This window comes from Lepisma saccharinum, chromosome 4 (genome assembly GCF_977018435.1).
Source record: "Lepisma saccharinum chromosome 4, izLepSacc3.1, whole genome shotgun sequence".
Classification (NCBI taxonomy): domain Eukaryota; kingdom Metazoa; phylum Arthropoda; class Insecta; order Zygentoma; family Lepismatidae; genus Lepisma; species Lepisma saccharinum.
Window position 1 is genome coordinate 74,649,887 of NC_139232.1, and position 16,076 is coordinate 74,665,962.

General features: G+C 38.3%; 1 protein-coding gene across 2 annotated transcripts in view; it reads left to right on the forward strand.

The window, feature by feature from the left end:
• The window catches only part of LOC145987210 (protein RER1), a 37,159-nt gene extending 25,875 nt beyond the window's left edge, over window positions 1-11,284 (forward strand). Inside the window, exons 6-7 of one of the 2 annotated variants that reach the window (XM_083121726.1) lie at window positions 10,302-10,376; window positions 11,051-11,284. In XM_083121726.1, coding sequence (XP_082977852.1) covers window positions 10,302-10,376; window positions 11,051-11,083 — 108 coding nt within the window. In that variant the 3' untranslated portion in view covers window positions 11,084-11,284. Of the gene's footprint in view, window positions 1-10,301 lie in introns of both variants that reach the window. The other variant, XM_083121727.1, reaches the window with a different exon arrangement.
• Window positions 11,285-16,076: the final 4,792 nt, after the last annotated feature.

The window sequence follows — 16,076 nt, forward strand, 5'->3', positions numbered from 1 at the left end:
GCATTACATGTCCTCAAAGTGTTATCTTTTGTCATGCTTCCCTACAAATTTGGTCAATCCAATGTCCATAGGATTGATCCAAGAAACAATTTTCTGGAAATTTTTCCCATAACCTGGCAACACTGCTGCTCTTAATACATGGTTATTATTTCATCCCAAGAAGTATCAGCCTATTTTCAATGCAACTTTGCATGGTTGTAGGAATCTACCATTGCTACATATTACAAATTTTCATTCACATTGGTCTGGTCTATTGCGGTGGTGTCTGTGGCATGTCGATTATCAATTTTTCTTTGTAAAATTTTGATTTTCTTCTTCTACTTGCTTTAAGTTTCATTGGGGGCTACAGTGAATAAATTTCACCACCGCTAAAAGTCCTGTCATCCCCCCCACCAAAAAAACAACTGTTTTCATCTTTCGGCGACAATTACTTCTCTAGCTGATTTCTTGGTACATTTTACGGCAAGTTTGAAAAGTGCCCCCCCCCCACCTGGGCCTTTCCTTACTTCTAATCAAGAAATTCTAAGGTTCAGTTCTCAGTGCGTTTAAACAAACTTTTAAAATAAGATGGTGATGTTCTTTGACTGCACTGGTAAATATGAATAATGTATTTCACCACATAATCGTTGCCACTGCACAATAGTCACACCCTGTTGTTTGAGTCCAAAAATTAGTTTATAACCTTTAAAACTTAATTGTCCCTTCAGATGACGAAACCAATGATAGCGGCACAAAATCTTCAAACACAGAAGATTAAATTTTGTAACTCTGTACTTGGAATCACTGTAGTAAATTTTCTCAAGTATAATATTTGGCCTATAATGCACAAATCAATAACAACTAATGTGTTAACTTTTGGTTTTTGACCCCAAAAAATGTTTGCTAAAGTATCACAAGAAATTGTGTGCGTTAATTTGGACTGTTCAATTTTAACGTATGTTCACGAGTATTCCGTCCATCCTAATCTTGTACCAAAGACAGTACATAGTAATAAATAATCTTTTAAGTACCAGTAATACCAGCACCGTTTTCTTTTCTTCCAAATAAATTGGCATAAAATCTGCGACGATTATGCGGTGAATTATGGTAAGTAGAAATTCCATAGACTGGAATTCATGGAAAATTCAGCAATAGTGATACGTGAAGGTCAGAGACTGAACTAGATTTGAGCTACAGTCAACTCACAATACGACGACTTTTCACAGTTCCCAGAAAAGGGGTCACTATTTCAAAGGGGTCGTTATTGGAATTTGCACCAATTTTGAGTTTAAACGAAGCTCAAACAGACACAAAGATTCCTAGAAGACGGTAACACCATTTATCCTGTGTAGTTATACAACCTGTTATGCACAGGATGCATGTTGTGAGAAGAAAAATAGAACATGAAAACTTTTGCACAGATCTACGGAAAGGAAAACAATTTCTCGTTTATTGCAAGCAAAACTCGAAGAATCTTGACACCAGTCACACTGGCGCCAGCAAAAATCGGGAGATAATCTGGCAGAATGAATGTTGGATTTTATACTGGTCTACTAGAGCATTGTCTGTTACAGGATTAACTTGTAAGATCTCTCAGGAGACACAACACAACCTTTCTAGGTCCCAGAAAAAAAAAAAGCAGGGCTGTAAATTTAGTTTTGGTTCGGCTGTGTAAAATACATCGTAAAAAAGGTCACGAAAGTCACGTTTTCTTTGCTTCAGCCAACTTCATATTCAACCCCCTTCCCGATTCCAGGAAGCAGTCCAAACTCTTCCTCGACTTGTATTGTAATCTAGCCTGAAAGAGGAAACACACACTTTAAACTGTATATTTAGTCCCGATTAGCCCATCAGCATAAAATGAACTCAAAACAAGCTTTATGAAACCTGTTCGGTTTCAGATATCAAAATGGGAGATCGTTATTTACTCTCACGTTAATCGACGATTTAATGTTGGATTTAGGAGTATTCTCGATGTCAAACACCCGCTCCTCCAAATGTTTTCCCCTTGAATAACGTTTTTGTTTTTTAATCGGTCTCAGCTTCCATTTCTACAGAGCACTTTTTTTTTCTTTTTTCACATGAATGGTTCTGAAGAAGAGCGGCGATTATATTGTGTGCATTTCCTTCCAACATTGCTCCGAGTGTTCAATAAGTTCTTGTGTCAGATGTAAAATAAAATTTACAGTTTTGCTTATCAGAAGGTGCAGAACATGAAGTTGTTTTAACTCTTGTTTTTCTCTCTGGAGATTGAATTTTGTTATCTTCAAATCAAAATAGCTTTGCAAGATTCAAAACAGTGACTTTTCCTTTGCGCTGGATGAGTCATTGCTGTTATGACGCTTGACAAAACATTGGCGCCAGCTGCAGCATAAAAACAAGAAGACTGGCTGGAAGTTCGAGCAACAGGTGGTCGAAGAGAAAATCCTCCGCATTTTAAAGATTACGCAACTGTCCATGAGGGAACTTTTATCAGCAGTGTGAAGAAGAAAGAAACAATCCTTGATTAACGTTTTACCATGCAACAGACAATAATATGGGCAATATTTCCTATGCAGACAACAGCATACATACATATATATATATATATATATTAGGGATGGGACCGATTAATCGGTACTCTATCGGTATCTGCCGATATAGGCATATCGGTGTATCGGTAAAATTACCGATTATTTTACCGATCCGATATATCAATAAATATCTGATAATTAGTGCAAAATTCTGCCATTTTGTTGTAATTTTTATGGATAATCTCCATACCTACTTTCTAAAAAAGTAAATGTCTAAATATACAATTTCTTTTGTACTGCAGTCACTTCGAAACACACATTTATTAAGGAGGTCAATGAACCTTTCAGATTCTTCAAGGACCATTTCTAATTTTATATCGGATCGCTACGGTCAGTGTTGCCAGAAACAGTTTGATAGATGACGAGAAGTACTTTCACCAGTGTTTACTGTAAGGTGGGTGGGTAATTTTGGGGAGGAGAGGAAAGGGTTACTGGTTGGCTAGGTTGAGTCCGGGGGGTATAGTAGCGTGCATGCCTGTTATGTAGGCCCTTTCCCAGCGCCTGCGGAAAGATGTGTCAGAGCGGGGGGCTAAAAGATGGATGATGGCAACATGGAAGCAGTTATTGAAGGTGGTGTTATGGCTGTTGGTGTGGATGGCAACAGTGAAATTGGAGTTTTGGGTGGAGGAACGGTGATTATTAATCCTTAGGTTCAAGGGGGTGGAGGTTTCGCCTATGTATATATATTGCCCTGCACACCAGGGGTCTGCCTTGTTACACTTCACTTCTGCAACCTTGTGTTCTGACTTCAGACAAGGAATGCCTACGAGGTTAGGTTAGGTTCCACTAGCATAAATACAATGAAAAATTATTAGAACTAAACCTAGCTAGTCTAACCTAACAACGTAGGCATTTATCCTAAAATTAAAAAGCTTTTTTCCGTGACGTCAAAACACAGGGTTGCTCAAGTGTTGTGCGATAAGTGAGACCCGCACACCAGTGGCTGAGAATGAGCTGGGAAAAGGGGTTCACTTTTTTTCTTTGTCATTGTTCGGTTTCAAGAATGTGTCCAGAACTGGTTGCTCCATTTTAGAAAAAGGAAAGGAGGAGGGGTTCACTTCCACCCTCTCCTGTTATCAGCCCGTGTGCACACACGAGCATGAATATCGTGGCTGAAACAATGGACATCACCCCCCACACCTCACATTTGCCGACAGGAAAAGAGGGAGAAGTCACTCAGCCAACGGAACACTTTTTTTGGCAAATATTAGGACATCAGCACAGTTATGAAAACGTATGAAGTGGAAACGGGAGTTATGATGCACGTAAGATCTAAGTAAACTTTTGCGGAAACCTGGATGACAACGCATTAAGTGGGTTAATGATCTTTAGTTGGTCGATGTGGTTTTGCTTATCTCTAACAGTTTCGCTTTTTTATGGAGTGTTACAGGGAACGTGGAATATGTTTTGAATGAAGGCGGTTGCCGGAAGTTTTCGGCTACAAGGCCAAGAGTAGCTCACTCACGGGAACCTGCTGAACACCCCGTGCGAGTTGTCTGCAGCTCTTAGCTCAAAGAAACAAGTCAAGGTCGATTTAAAATAACATCCAAGCACATTCGATCTTCTCTTCTCGTGTATCCAAGAGCGAGCGAAATCACAATGGCAAAACAATCCTGGCACGATGGGTAGAGGCCACCGTCGGGTGTGGGGTATCATTGGCACGTTTTTGGGGAGGGCAGGGCAGAGGTCAAGTGCAATTGGATATCACTCAAGGGTGGTGTGGTGGTGACTATTTTTAGATCAGACTCACTTGCGAGTGGTAGAGCTCTCGTGAAGGGAATGAGTGTGAATAAAATGAGTGCAACAAATGTACTTTTCCGCAGATTTCCTTCAGTTTTTCAACTTTTTTCCAATTTTTTTCATGGTTACGGTGAAATTGGTTGTTATATCCGGGGTCGTAGAATTGAGAGCCGACTTATTTCATGCATGAAATTTTAGATCCAGTTTGCTTTGGGTTGCCACTTCTCTTTTCATGTTATCTGATTAAGTGCCTAGGAGATGAACCAGCAGCCATGTCAAAGTGAATTAAGTACGAGGGTCACTATTTATATTTTGAGCCTAACAATGAAAAACAGGAATTTGGCATTGAAAACTGCTTTATTGTTTTTCGAAGTATTCTCCTTTATGGTCAATACACTTTTGCATTCGTTCGAACCATTTGTCAAAGCAGTTTTTCCAATCTTCTTGAGACACCTCCATAATATGGTTTTTGAACGCATCAACGTCGTCTTCCGCCGACGAAAATCGTTGTCCATGCAATTTATTCTTGACATTCGGGAACAAGAAGAAGTCATTGGGTGCCAAATCAGGACTGTACAGCGGATGACCCATCAATTCAATTTTTTGACTGTTCATAAAGTCGGTTGTTAGACGAGATGTGTGACAGCTGGCATTGCCTTGATGAAGAATGATCCGACGGCGTTTGTTTGTTTTCCGTATTTGACCGAAGACCTCTGGCAAACAAATTGTTGTGTACCATTCAGAGTTGACCGTTGTACGTTCCTCTAAAGGCACAGTTGCCACATGACCAGTTTTCCCGAAAAAAGAGGCGACCATTTGTTTCGATGTGCTTCGAGCACGAACAACTTTTGTTGGATTGGGTTCATCTTGAAACACCCATACAGTCGACTGCTGTTTACGTTCCGGCTGATATGTATATATCCATGATTCGTCACCTGTTACAATCTTATATACGTCTTTTGAAGGACCACGATTGTATTTATTGAGCATTTGTTTGCACCAATTGACGCAAGCATCTTTTTGAGTTTTTGTCAAATTGTATGGGATCCAACGAGAACATAGCTTTCTCACAGCTAAATGATTATGTAATATTTTATATATGCTGGTGGAACCAATGCCTATGGTTGCCTCAATCTCACAGTATGTCACATGACGATCTTGCAGTATTAGGTTTTGCACAGCATCAATGTTTTCTTGAACAACAACTGATTTTGGACGAGCTTTGCGAATCTCGTCGGTGAGCGAATGGCGGCCACGATTAAATTTGATATACCAGCGTTTCACAGTGGCAAAGGATGGGGCTTCATTGCCAAATGTGGAAGTAAGTTGATCGATGCACTCTTGTCTTGATAATCCACGTCGAAAATCGTAAAAAATCATCGCACGAAAATGTTCACGAGTTGATTCCATTTTATTGTTGTCGCGCAATCTCCAAGGCAACATAAACAACACAAATGAAGCTATTGACAAAACATTTGAAGTACGTTATGGTCAATAATGCCAGACGATTCCGTGCAAACGTCAAATTGCGCCTAACTTCAATCAGTGTTGCCAAGGCTCAAAATATAAATAGTGACCCTCGTAGTTGTCTATCAGAAAAAGCAAAGAAAAAATATTCCTCTGCATGTCATGCCATAAAGGCATTATGGTCTTGGGTATAGTGGATGTGCCTAATCTCCCCATTATTTCAAGGTACCTATCAGTGAGACGCTGGTTGAGCCCCAGAACTGCTTATCACCAGAAAACTGCTGCCTGAAATCAACCATGCTGAGAATCAAACTTTGTCTGTTTTGTGTTGTTTTTGTACCATTTGTGTTACTCACGAATGTGAGGATGAATGATGAAATTTATGATAACATGATGATTCAACAATGCCTTAACCAAGGTTTGCACCTGGGACTTCTGGCTTCATAGTATGTTAAATTTACCATCATGGGTCAGTCGTTTATCGATATTCACTTTTTTTTGTTACCAGCATATAAATTACATGTAAGGCATTCTACTCTGGGTTGAATGCTTATAACAAAACTGGTAATGCACCACCCTTCACAGGAACAGATGTGATATATTACAATGTCATTTCACCGAGTTGTACCTTGCCAGTGACGGCACCACGGAAAAGTGACTGGGAGGGCAGAGGGGGGCGACAAAATATTGTTGGAGGGCAGTCACATTAAAATACCTGAAAACACTATATATACAGGTATTGGACATTGAAATTGAAACACCTGGTAGAAAGCCATAATTTTTATTTAATAAGGTGTTGGGGCACCTTTGGCGGCCAGTACAGCAGCAACACGACGTGGGAAGGATCGATGGAGGTCCTGCACCGTGTGCAGAGGGATTTGGAGCCATTCCTCCTGAACCACAGTGACAAGTTCAGCACGTGTACATGGTGGAAGGAAACGTTTCCGCACTCGATCCTCTCACAAACCCCATACAAGCTCAATAATGTTGAGATCCGGCGATTGAGCGGGCCATGGCAGATGTTCAACCTCACTGTCATGCTCATCGAACCACTCTGTGGTAAGTTTAGCAGTGTGAATAGGGCAGTTATCATCCTGAAACACAGCACCACTGTCCGGGAAGAGTGTTTGAACCGTAGGGTGTAAATTGTACCCCAGAATGGTCCTATAATCCTTGGCAGTGACACGACCCTCGATAACAATTAGTGGGTCCAAAGTCAGCCACGATATTGCACCCCACACCATCACGGATCCGTCTCCATGTTTGACTGTGGGTACCAAGCAGTCTGGGTTGTATGCATCAGAGGGACTTCTCCAGACGAACACTCTCCTTGTTGGGAACACTGTGTAGCTGGAGGACTCATCCGAGAATATGACACGTTTTAGGTCATCCAACTGGTGACAGCTTGTAGCTGGACGACTCATCCGAGAATATGACACGTTTTAGGTCATCCAACGTCCAGTTTTTATAAGTGGCACCACGGAACCTGCTTTGCAGCATTTGTGCTACTGATGAAAGGCTTTGGGATAGCAACCCTGCCATGAATGTTGGCCTTATGCAGGTATCGACGGACCGATTTCTTGCACACAGGTTATGTGAGGTGTGTATTCACTTCTGCGGTGGTTTTCCGTTTTCGTGCAACAATCCTAGTCAATGCCCTGACGTCCCTTTCCGACAACTTCCGTTGTCCCCTGCAGTTGCTCTTCCTGGATGTGGTTCGTCCTTTCTGTTCATATGCACACATCACCCTGGATACTGTAGCTCGTGAGACATCACAAAGTGTTGCAGTTTTCGACACAGATGCACCTGCTAGACGTGCCTCTACGATCTGCCCTCTTTTGAAGTCTGATATGTCCCCCATTATACCGCTCTCCACACACGATTTGACGTTCACTGACGAACCTCTTCTACTGGAGTGACTACAAAGGACCGCAAACGTGACTCATTGCCCATAAGTACGATTTCAACTACCAGATGGCTCTGGTGAGTCCCACGAACATCACAGGCTATTTGTGCAGGTGTTTCAGTTTCAATGCCCAATACCTGTAAATATAATACTTATAATAATAATAATAATAATAATTGTTATTATTATTCTGTTTGTCTTTATTTAGAATGGACATTTACTGCCTAAATGTTCTTAAATACGAGTTTATCTCCATAATTCTTCTTTTTTATTCGTGAGAACTGCCGCAAGTTGCGTTGTTTCTAGTGGCCTATTTCAGTATTGGAAGACATTTGTAATTCATCTTTGTTCTTGAGATGAAACTACTGATATAAATATTCAAGTTATAAGATAATAATATAAATGACAGAAAAAATGTTTTGAAGAGTTTAATTTTCTTGCAAGATAAACAGAGTTTAATTTTCTTGCAAGATAAACATGATGTTGGAAGAAAATAATCTTAAGTATTACAAACAACTAAAGTCACTTAGTGAAATGCAATTCTCCTGTAGGAGAATTCTGCTGTATGTGCTTTGGAGAACACATTGCCCACCTTCGGTACGTCCAGGACTTGACATTTCTTCTCAATAGCAAGGACAGCCAAATGAGGCAGCTGGCATCCAGCATCCTGTTTCGAGCAAAGCTTTTCAAAGGTATTTTCACACGCTGCATTGAAACTGGAATTGTCACAGAGAATACAACTAGAGTGTTAACATTATGTAATGTCAATTTATACTTTCCTAGGAAATACATTAAGTGGAGTACTTTCGTTCCATCTTCGTAACGCTGAAGAGTTTTTGGCAAAATCTGCATTTCACCTTACAGGAAAATGTTATCACAGGAATAAAAATCTGAAAAAGGTTACAGTTATCTCATAATTCAAGAAATATTCTGACCCTTGTGCAGCTCTCACTCTACCACTCCAACGAATGTTTGTGCTACACAATTACAGACAGCTATGCGAGTTCTTGGAAAGAAGTTCTTCGATTTTGATATGTACAAGAAAGAGCAAACCTGCATCTAATGATTGAAGATTTGCAAATCCTAACAAGCATTCTTCAGTGCAAATACTTTCACCTCTTTCACTTCCTGGCTTATTTTGCTGAGAATATGTGTGGATATTACGTATATTAATTTGTTTTGAATTGAATTTTGAGTGTAATTTGCATTTTAAGGTTCAAGTTCAGTACATTTGCGAATAATGTCGCCTCATTTTGAAATTAACTTCAAGAGTATCGAAGAAATTCTCTTTTGCGGTTTGCCTCAGACTCATCATCTCGAAAATCAAGTCCCTGGATAGTAAGAAACTGTGATGCATACGTAACAACTGACATGTAGTGTCGATTTTCTTGGATCACCTTCGGTCCCAGGTTTGATATCTGGTGGAGGCACTTTAAACTGTAGGCCCAGTCCTGATTAGCCTTACTGTGCATAAAGTGGACTTAAAACACCAAATCAACCAACCAACCTAATCTTGAATCACCTTTGAATGTATTTTATCAATTAGTGTTGTCACTAACGACCCACAATTAGAATAATTTGCCCGTACTACAGATGATGTTTTGTAGTCCTCAGAATGTTCGTGATCCACATTCAATGCTTTTTCCTGTTCTTAAAACTGGTTAAAACTTAGGTTAATTGCGACAATTACAGGACATAATGACAAATTGCCTATACCCAGGTCAGAGCTCGAATCTTGAACGAAAGTCACACACACACACATATATATATACTAAAACAAATTATTAACATTTGTTAGTCAAGTTGGTATTATAAGCAGTAAAAGTTATATTATCATGCAGAATACAACACTTAGAAAAGGTGAAAATCGTCAGAACTCTTAGAAATGAATTCTCTTATTATTCGATATTTCATTAACATCAGGTGGGGGGTGGACAGGGGGATCCCCCCCCCCTCTCTGGCATCATCACTGTACCTAGCAAACTGGCACATTGATTGCCAATGTGATATTTTTGCTTAATGTGGAGAGAGCAAAGGCATGTCAACTGTCTAGCAGTAAGAGTTTCAGAACACAGTCACAAGTAAATAGTTTGAGCAGACCACAAAATCTCATAGCTTCTTGGAGAAAGTTGGGTACCTGGAACTAAAATTTCAGTGATTAGAATGGCTACCATCTCTACAACTCAGAAGGCTATTCTGCAAATTGCTGTAAATTTGCACAGTTACCAGGTGCCAATCACTGAATGTTCATCTCTCACCTCTTTCAACTAAAATGTTGCAAGTCTAAAAACTTTTTACGTAAAATTTGCAAACAATTCCAGGAAGCATTCTTATTGTTACTAACTAATTGGATAGTACTAAAGGGTATGGTAATAATAATGCAAAGTTTTAACTTCGATTCATATTTCAGATAAATACATAGTGAATTTTGGAAAGCAAGGAAAATATTTTTACTCTTTGTTACTAAAAGCACCATTTTTTGTTTCAGATAAACTAAACTTATTCAAATTGTTAATGATCAATGTATACTGAAGAAAATTAATTTTTATCATAAATGTATGTAATTAATCAGTTTTTTAAAAGACATTTTGAAGTGTGAGTGAATTATGAACTGATAATTGATTTTTCTTTTGTAGCATATGGTCAAATATAAATATTTGCCATTTACCCACGGAAAACCAAAGTACCAAGGACATGAAGATACTGGAAAGGTGATTAGCACTAAGTGACATTACATTGAGAAACATAAGCTTTGTATGTAGTCTTGCAGGGTTACAACCATAATGCAACTGACAAGCATCAGAATGGATCTCTCTCATCATTCTTGCATTGTTCTAAAATAAAAGTTATATAACTGACCTGTCCATTAAAAGTTTTTATACCTTAAATTAAGTTACGTTGGAGATTGTTGAGTTCTCACAGAACTTTATATACAGGAAGAAAAATCTTATCCAAGACACGCTTGTCACTTTTGCATGTGTCAGTAATATAGTGAGCATTTGGACAGTGAAAGAGAGGTCAGCTTTTAGGTTGTGTGTGAGGCTAACTGTAATGCATGAAATGGTTTTAATCTCTAAAAGAAGTTGCCCTAGTTCATCCTTAATGTTTACAAAAAATGGTGAAAACAATATTAAGTAAACAAGTGGAAATTTTTTATATTGAACAGATGTGTGTATAATATTATTGTGGAAAAAAGAATGGCAGTTATTTTAGTTCTAGAAAGTTATTTTGCGAGTGAGCTTCAACCAAAAAAAAAGAGGGAAATTGGAAAAGCCTTGTCATGAATAAAGTATATTTACAAAGAAGGCACTGTATTAGATGCTTAGATTAGATAATTCTTTATTTTCAAGAAGCTAATTTATTTTCTGTGGAAATTGTGTTGCAGGAAGAGCAGGTTGTGGTTGTAAGTACCATCTAAACAACAAAAATTGGTTGTGGTATTTGTTGCAATCACAAAGAAAGAAGTCTTTTGGAGATATGCAGTTCATTCATATTACGTAAATCATTTTTCAAGCTGTAAATTGTTTACTTTTGTGAACTTACTTGTAACTTATTTGTATAGTAAAACAAATGTGAACATGGTAATTTGAATGCATATGAATAAATATTACATTTATTATGTCAGCATTTTCATTCTTCTTCAGTTTCCAAGTTGAATACAGAAATCAGTCAAGAGAGTAGATGATGTTTTTTGAATGGTTACTCTTATGTATCTGAATGGGTTTTCTGATAGTGGCTAACAGCCCCAGAGAAAATTTTTTGGTGAAGGTGTTATAATTTTCAAAAATGTGCATGCTTTATTTTCTGTAAGGAAGTTTGCAGACTGAAGTGAAAAGCTACAGGTCTCCAATGGAAGACATTCAAGCTGGAGTCATGCAAAACTGTGATTTGTTTCTGAGTTTTATAATAGATTAGCATGGATAATGCTTTTTCAGAAAGCATGTAGTGTGGTATTTTAGTGCATGAGTTCCCTGAAACAGAGCAGCTGCATATGTGAACCAAAACATGTGATGCTGATGAGTGAAATGTACAACACACTCAAAAATGTTCCACACCTCATGCCTTTTAACGTAACATTTTTAACATACAGATGAGCAGGCACCTGCTTGAAATATTGTGCAGAACATCAAGTTTTTTATACAAAAATATACCTATTTCTTTTATCAACCATAAAGTATTTTACATTGTGTGTAAATAGTACTGCCTTATGTCAGATGAGTGCAATATCTGTCTTTCGTGATACATAGCTCTTCTTCATTTCACCCATCATATAGTTGTTTGTTACTCAACTAAGTGGCCTTCCTGATGAAGAAGTGGTAACGGTGTCACCTTGTAATCAAGGGCTCCTGGTTCTAATCCTTAGTGGAGGCACATTTCACAGTGGTTCGGATTCCAGTTAAAACTGTAGGTCCATTCCCGATTAATGTATCTGAGGATAAAGTGAATTTAAAATAAACTTTGACTTCAATAAATCAACTCTTCTCAATTAAGGTCCTATGATCTTAATATTTTTAGTTCATGTTTTGTTGAGTTTTCACTTTTAATCTCGGGTGTAAGGCAGTGGTTCCCAAACTTTTTCATTTCACGGCACCCTTAGTGTTTCAAGATTTTCCCACGGCACCCAAGTCAGAATGTAGGCCTATCTAACACTTGCAACGCTCAGTTAGTGTGGTTAGGTTGCTTGCCTAAAGTTAAAAAGTAAAACACATTTCAAATTCGGAAAAATTTTACATGTTAAAAGTACTACAACCGTGTGTAGACTAACAAGTGCAGTTTTTGTGAAAATATTGGAACATTTCGTGGCACCCCTGTAGGCCAGTCACAGCACCCCAGGGGCCATGGTGCACACTTTGGAAACCACTGGTGTAAGGGATGACCTTACTTGAAGGCACCTAAAAGACTTCTCCACGCATTACACCCACGATAGAATGCCTACAAGGGGTATTGTGGAAAGCAGAGTTTAAATAAAAACCACCAACATGGGCCTATCTGCATTTTGTCATGTCTTCAAAAAATCTATACGTACTCGGAGAAAACAAAATACTGTTGAGATATTTAAGTACTGAAAGAATTTTCATCTTGCTTTATATAAAATAATAATTAACTTAACAACACTACTATGTCTGCAGAATATGTTAGCTTCTATGAGTCATAGCAAATCAAAGTGCCAAATCTGAATTTTCTTTTCAAAGAAATAATTAGCATAAAGTCAGCTGGACCTTTAACCTTCATAAGCAACTTGTTCTTTAAAAAATATTCCCTTACTGAAAAATTTTGAAAAAATAATCGGCTGTCAAATCTTTGTAGAGCATCCAGAACATTACTATTAGAGTAGTACCTCGATTTTTAATTTTTTATGGGATCAAGGTGAAAAAACTATAAAAGTGGGAAAATGTAAAATCTGGGAAATTTTTATAACATTTTGTCCATGAAAGAATGTATGATGTTAAAATATATAAAATTGGTATTTCACTGTATTCTGTATTATTTGCAGTAGGGTTACGGATTACTTTATATATTTCGTTTCTACTTTATTGTCTATGTAAAAACACGAAAAACAAGCTTTTGCTTTTGTGTGAACAGCACAAGTTGTTTGTGGGATTTCTGTAATACCCTAGAGGCACTAGCAGGGGCGGTGCCGGGGTGGTTTGAAGGGGTGCTTCCGCACCCCTTAGTTTTCAACATATATTCAACCGAAAACACTAACTCTTACAATCATAGAATTTATTGCAAAGGTTCAAAAAGTGTTCTTAAAGACGAGGAAATTTTTTGCAGATTAGGCACACACAGGAGATGTACTACGTAGAAATTTTCAGCGAAAAATGCAGACTCGAACCCAGGTCTCTGGCATACCGTGCACATAGTACATCTCCTGTGTTTGCGTAATCTACAATAATTAACATCTCTACGCCTGGAGGAACCAGGCAATGTCGAAGTCTAATGTGTTTCAAAGGCAACAGATCCCGTTGCGGTAACACTGGCCGAGATGATTCCATGCAGGTAAAACAGCGATAGCGAAAAATCAGGCGAGGCCTGGCTGGCTCGGTAGCTCAGTAGTTAGAGCAATGGCACGGTATGCCAGAGACCCGGGTTCAAGTCCTGGTGTAGCGTGCATTTTTCGCTGACCCAGGTTCAAGTCCTGGTCTACCCTGCATTTTTCGCTGAAAATTTCTACGAAGGAGAATTTTATTTTGTATTTCACTACATCGTTCAATAAGACTAACGGGTGTCTGAATGTTTACATTCCATGACCAATTTCTTGATGTGTAAGATGTAATACAGATGTCATCATGAGTGTCCAGAAGCACAGAAAAAAAAGGGGGGGCATGGCCTTCCCTGAAAAATGGATGTCAATCAAAATTTCACAGTAATTTATGTTAATTATTATAAGAGCGTTGCAGGAACATGATAATTTCGAATCGAAGGAGCGTTTTTTTTCCGACAGCAACACTATTAGGGGTAAAAATATACAACCTTTGACAGAAACGTTCCAGGACTGATTTTTTATTCTTTACCTATGATATTGAAAAACAAGAAATGGGTGCTATTCAGTTACCTGATATGTGTTCTGAATAAACATGGCCTTGGAAGTATTTCCATGTAAACTCACTAGGTGGCAGGGCTGTGCTTCGCAACCCACTGTTTGGCTCATTGGCACATTTAGTTGGGAGTTACTTGAGTGACGTGGATTCTGAGTAGAGAGTTAACATTAAGTTCTCTGTTAAGCTAGGAAAACCTCTAGTGAAACATGGAATATGATACAGCAAGGATATGTAACAAGGCATTATCAAGAAGCTGCGTCTTTGATTGGCACAAAAGGTTTTGGGAGGGCAGAGATTCAGTGCAAGATGATCCAAAGACAATGTTGATCACATTTTTAATGCTCAAGGTTTGATGCACCATGAATATCTGCCTGAAGGATAAACGATAAATCAAAACTTTTATATTGACGAGCTGAAACGTTTTTGTCAAGCAATTTGGTGGTGCTGTCCTGATTTGTCGGCATCTTGGCAGTGGTTCTTATTGCACGACAATGCAAGGCCCCATATTGCTTTATCAGTCCAGGAAAATCTGACCAAGCATCGTATCCCTGCTCTACCACATACCCCATATTCACCAGTGTGATTTTTTTTTGTTTCCCCCATATGAAAAAGCCGCTGAAAGGGCAGTGTCATGAAGATATTGTAGCAACCCAAACAGTTTTGCGACAGATGTGCTGAGAAGCATCCCGGATGAAGCTTTCTCTGCTTGCTTCCATGACCTACAGAAACGGTGGCAAATGTGCATAGGTAGCCCAGGGGACTATTTTGACAAGCCCTAGGACCATTAGTCCGCAAGTTGAATAAATAATTTTTTTACGAGCTCAGTCCTGGAACTTTTCTGACAAAGGTTGTACATCGTTTACCCCCATGGAAAAATAAATTGCTTGCCTCTTCCTGTAAAAAAAAACATATCTGGTCGTCCATGTATGTCATTGGCCTTTCTTGAACAAATTCCCAAACATGTGGTGGTGGTTTTAAAATCAAGCAAAAATGAAGCGAGTGTCTAGTATTCTTCATTTTCATTGGCATATTATCGTAGATTCCAACTAAAAGTTGATTGGTATTTTATTTAGTAGCCACAACATGCATACATGTTTTCTTTATTTTCAACATCACACCCCTTCAGCACCCCTAGATCATTAATCATGGTGACGCCGCTGGGCACTAGCACCCGAAACCAACTATTTCTTCTGTATGTGAAGATTTTCGTACTCTCTGTAAGAAATTAAAAAACAGATATATATATTTTTCAAAATGTTGTCTAGCTAATTTGTACGAGAAATATAATATTTGTATTTTGCACCCTCTTTTAATTTGGGTTGTTATTCATGCTGAATAACACTGAATTGTGAATTTAGCTACTGCTGTCTGCAATTTTTACTCGCAAGCATGTATAAATGCTAGTTGCACCATATCACACAATATTTCATGCACGTTGCAGAAGTGTGGTCAATGCTAGAAGACTGGAGAAAAGCTTCTGTTTTTGTTTAAACAGATTTCCAAGCAGAATTTGGTGGAAGACAATCTGGGTGGGGAATGAATGAATAAACACCATACAGTGAGAGAACTGCAACTTTATGAAACATGAACTTTTTATTTTTTTAGTTTTATTCACTTTATTTGCAAATTATAGGTAATTATTTCCTATGTAATTGGGACTACTCCATTTCAATCTCTAGCAAATTTATTATTATTAACAACCCCACATACTTTATTCATTAGCTGTGTTGCCTTTATGTGGCTGCAGAATAAATTGCTCATACATTGGAAGTGAATATATTAAATGTAGTTGTTTTGAATCTAATGTATGACATTACGTTTATATCTAAATTAGTCTCAATCAGACAGATTAGTTTAAACAATCTCATA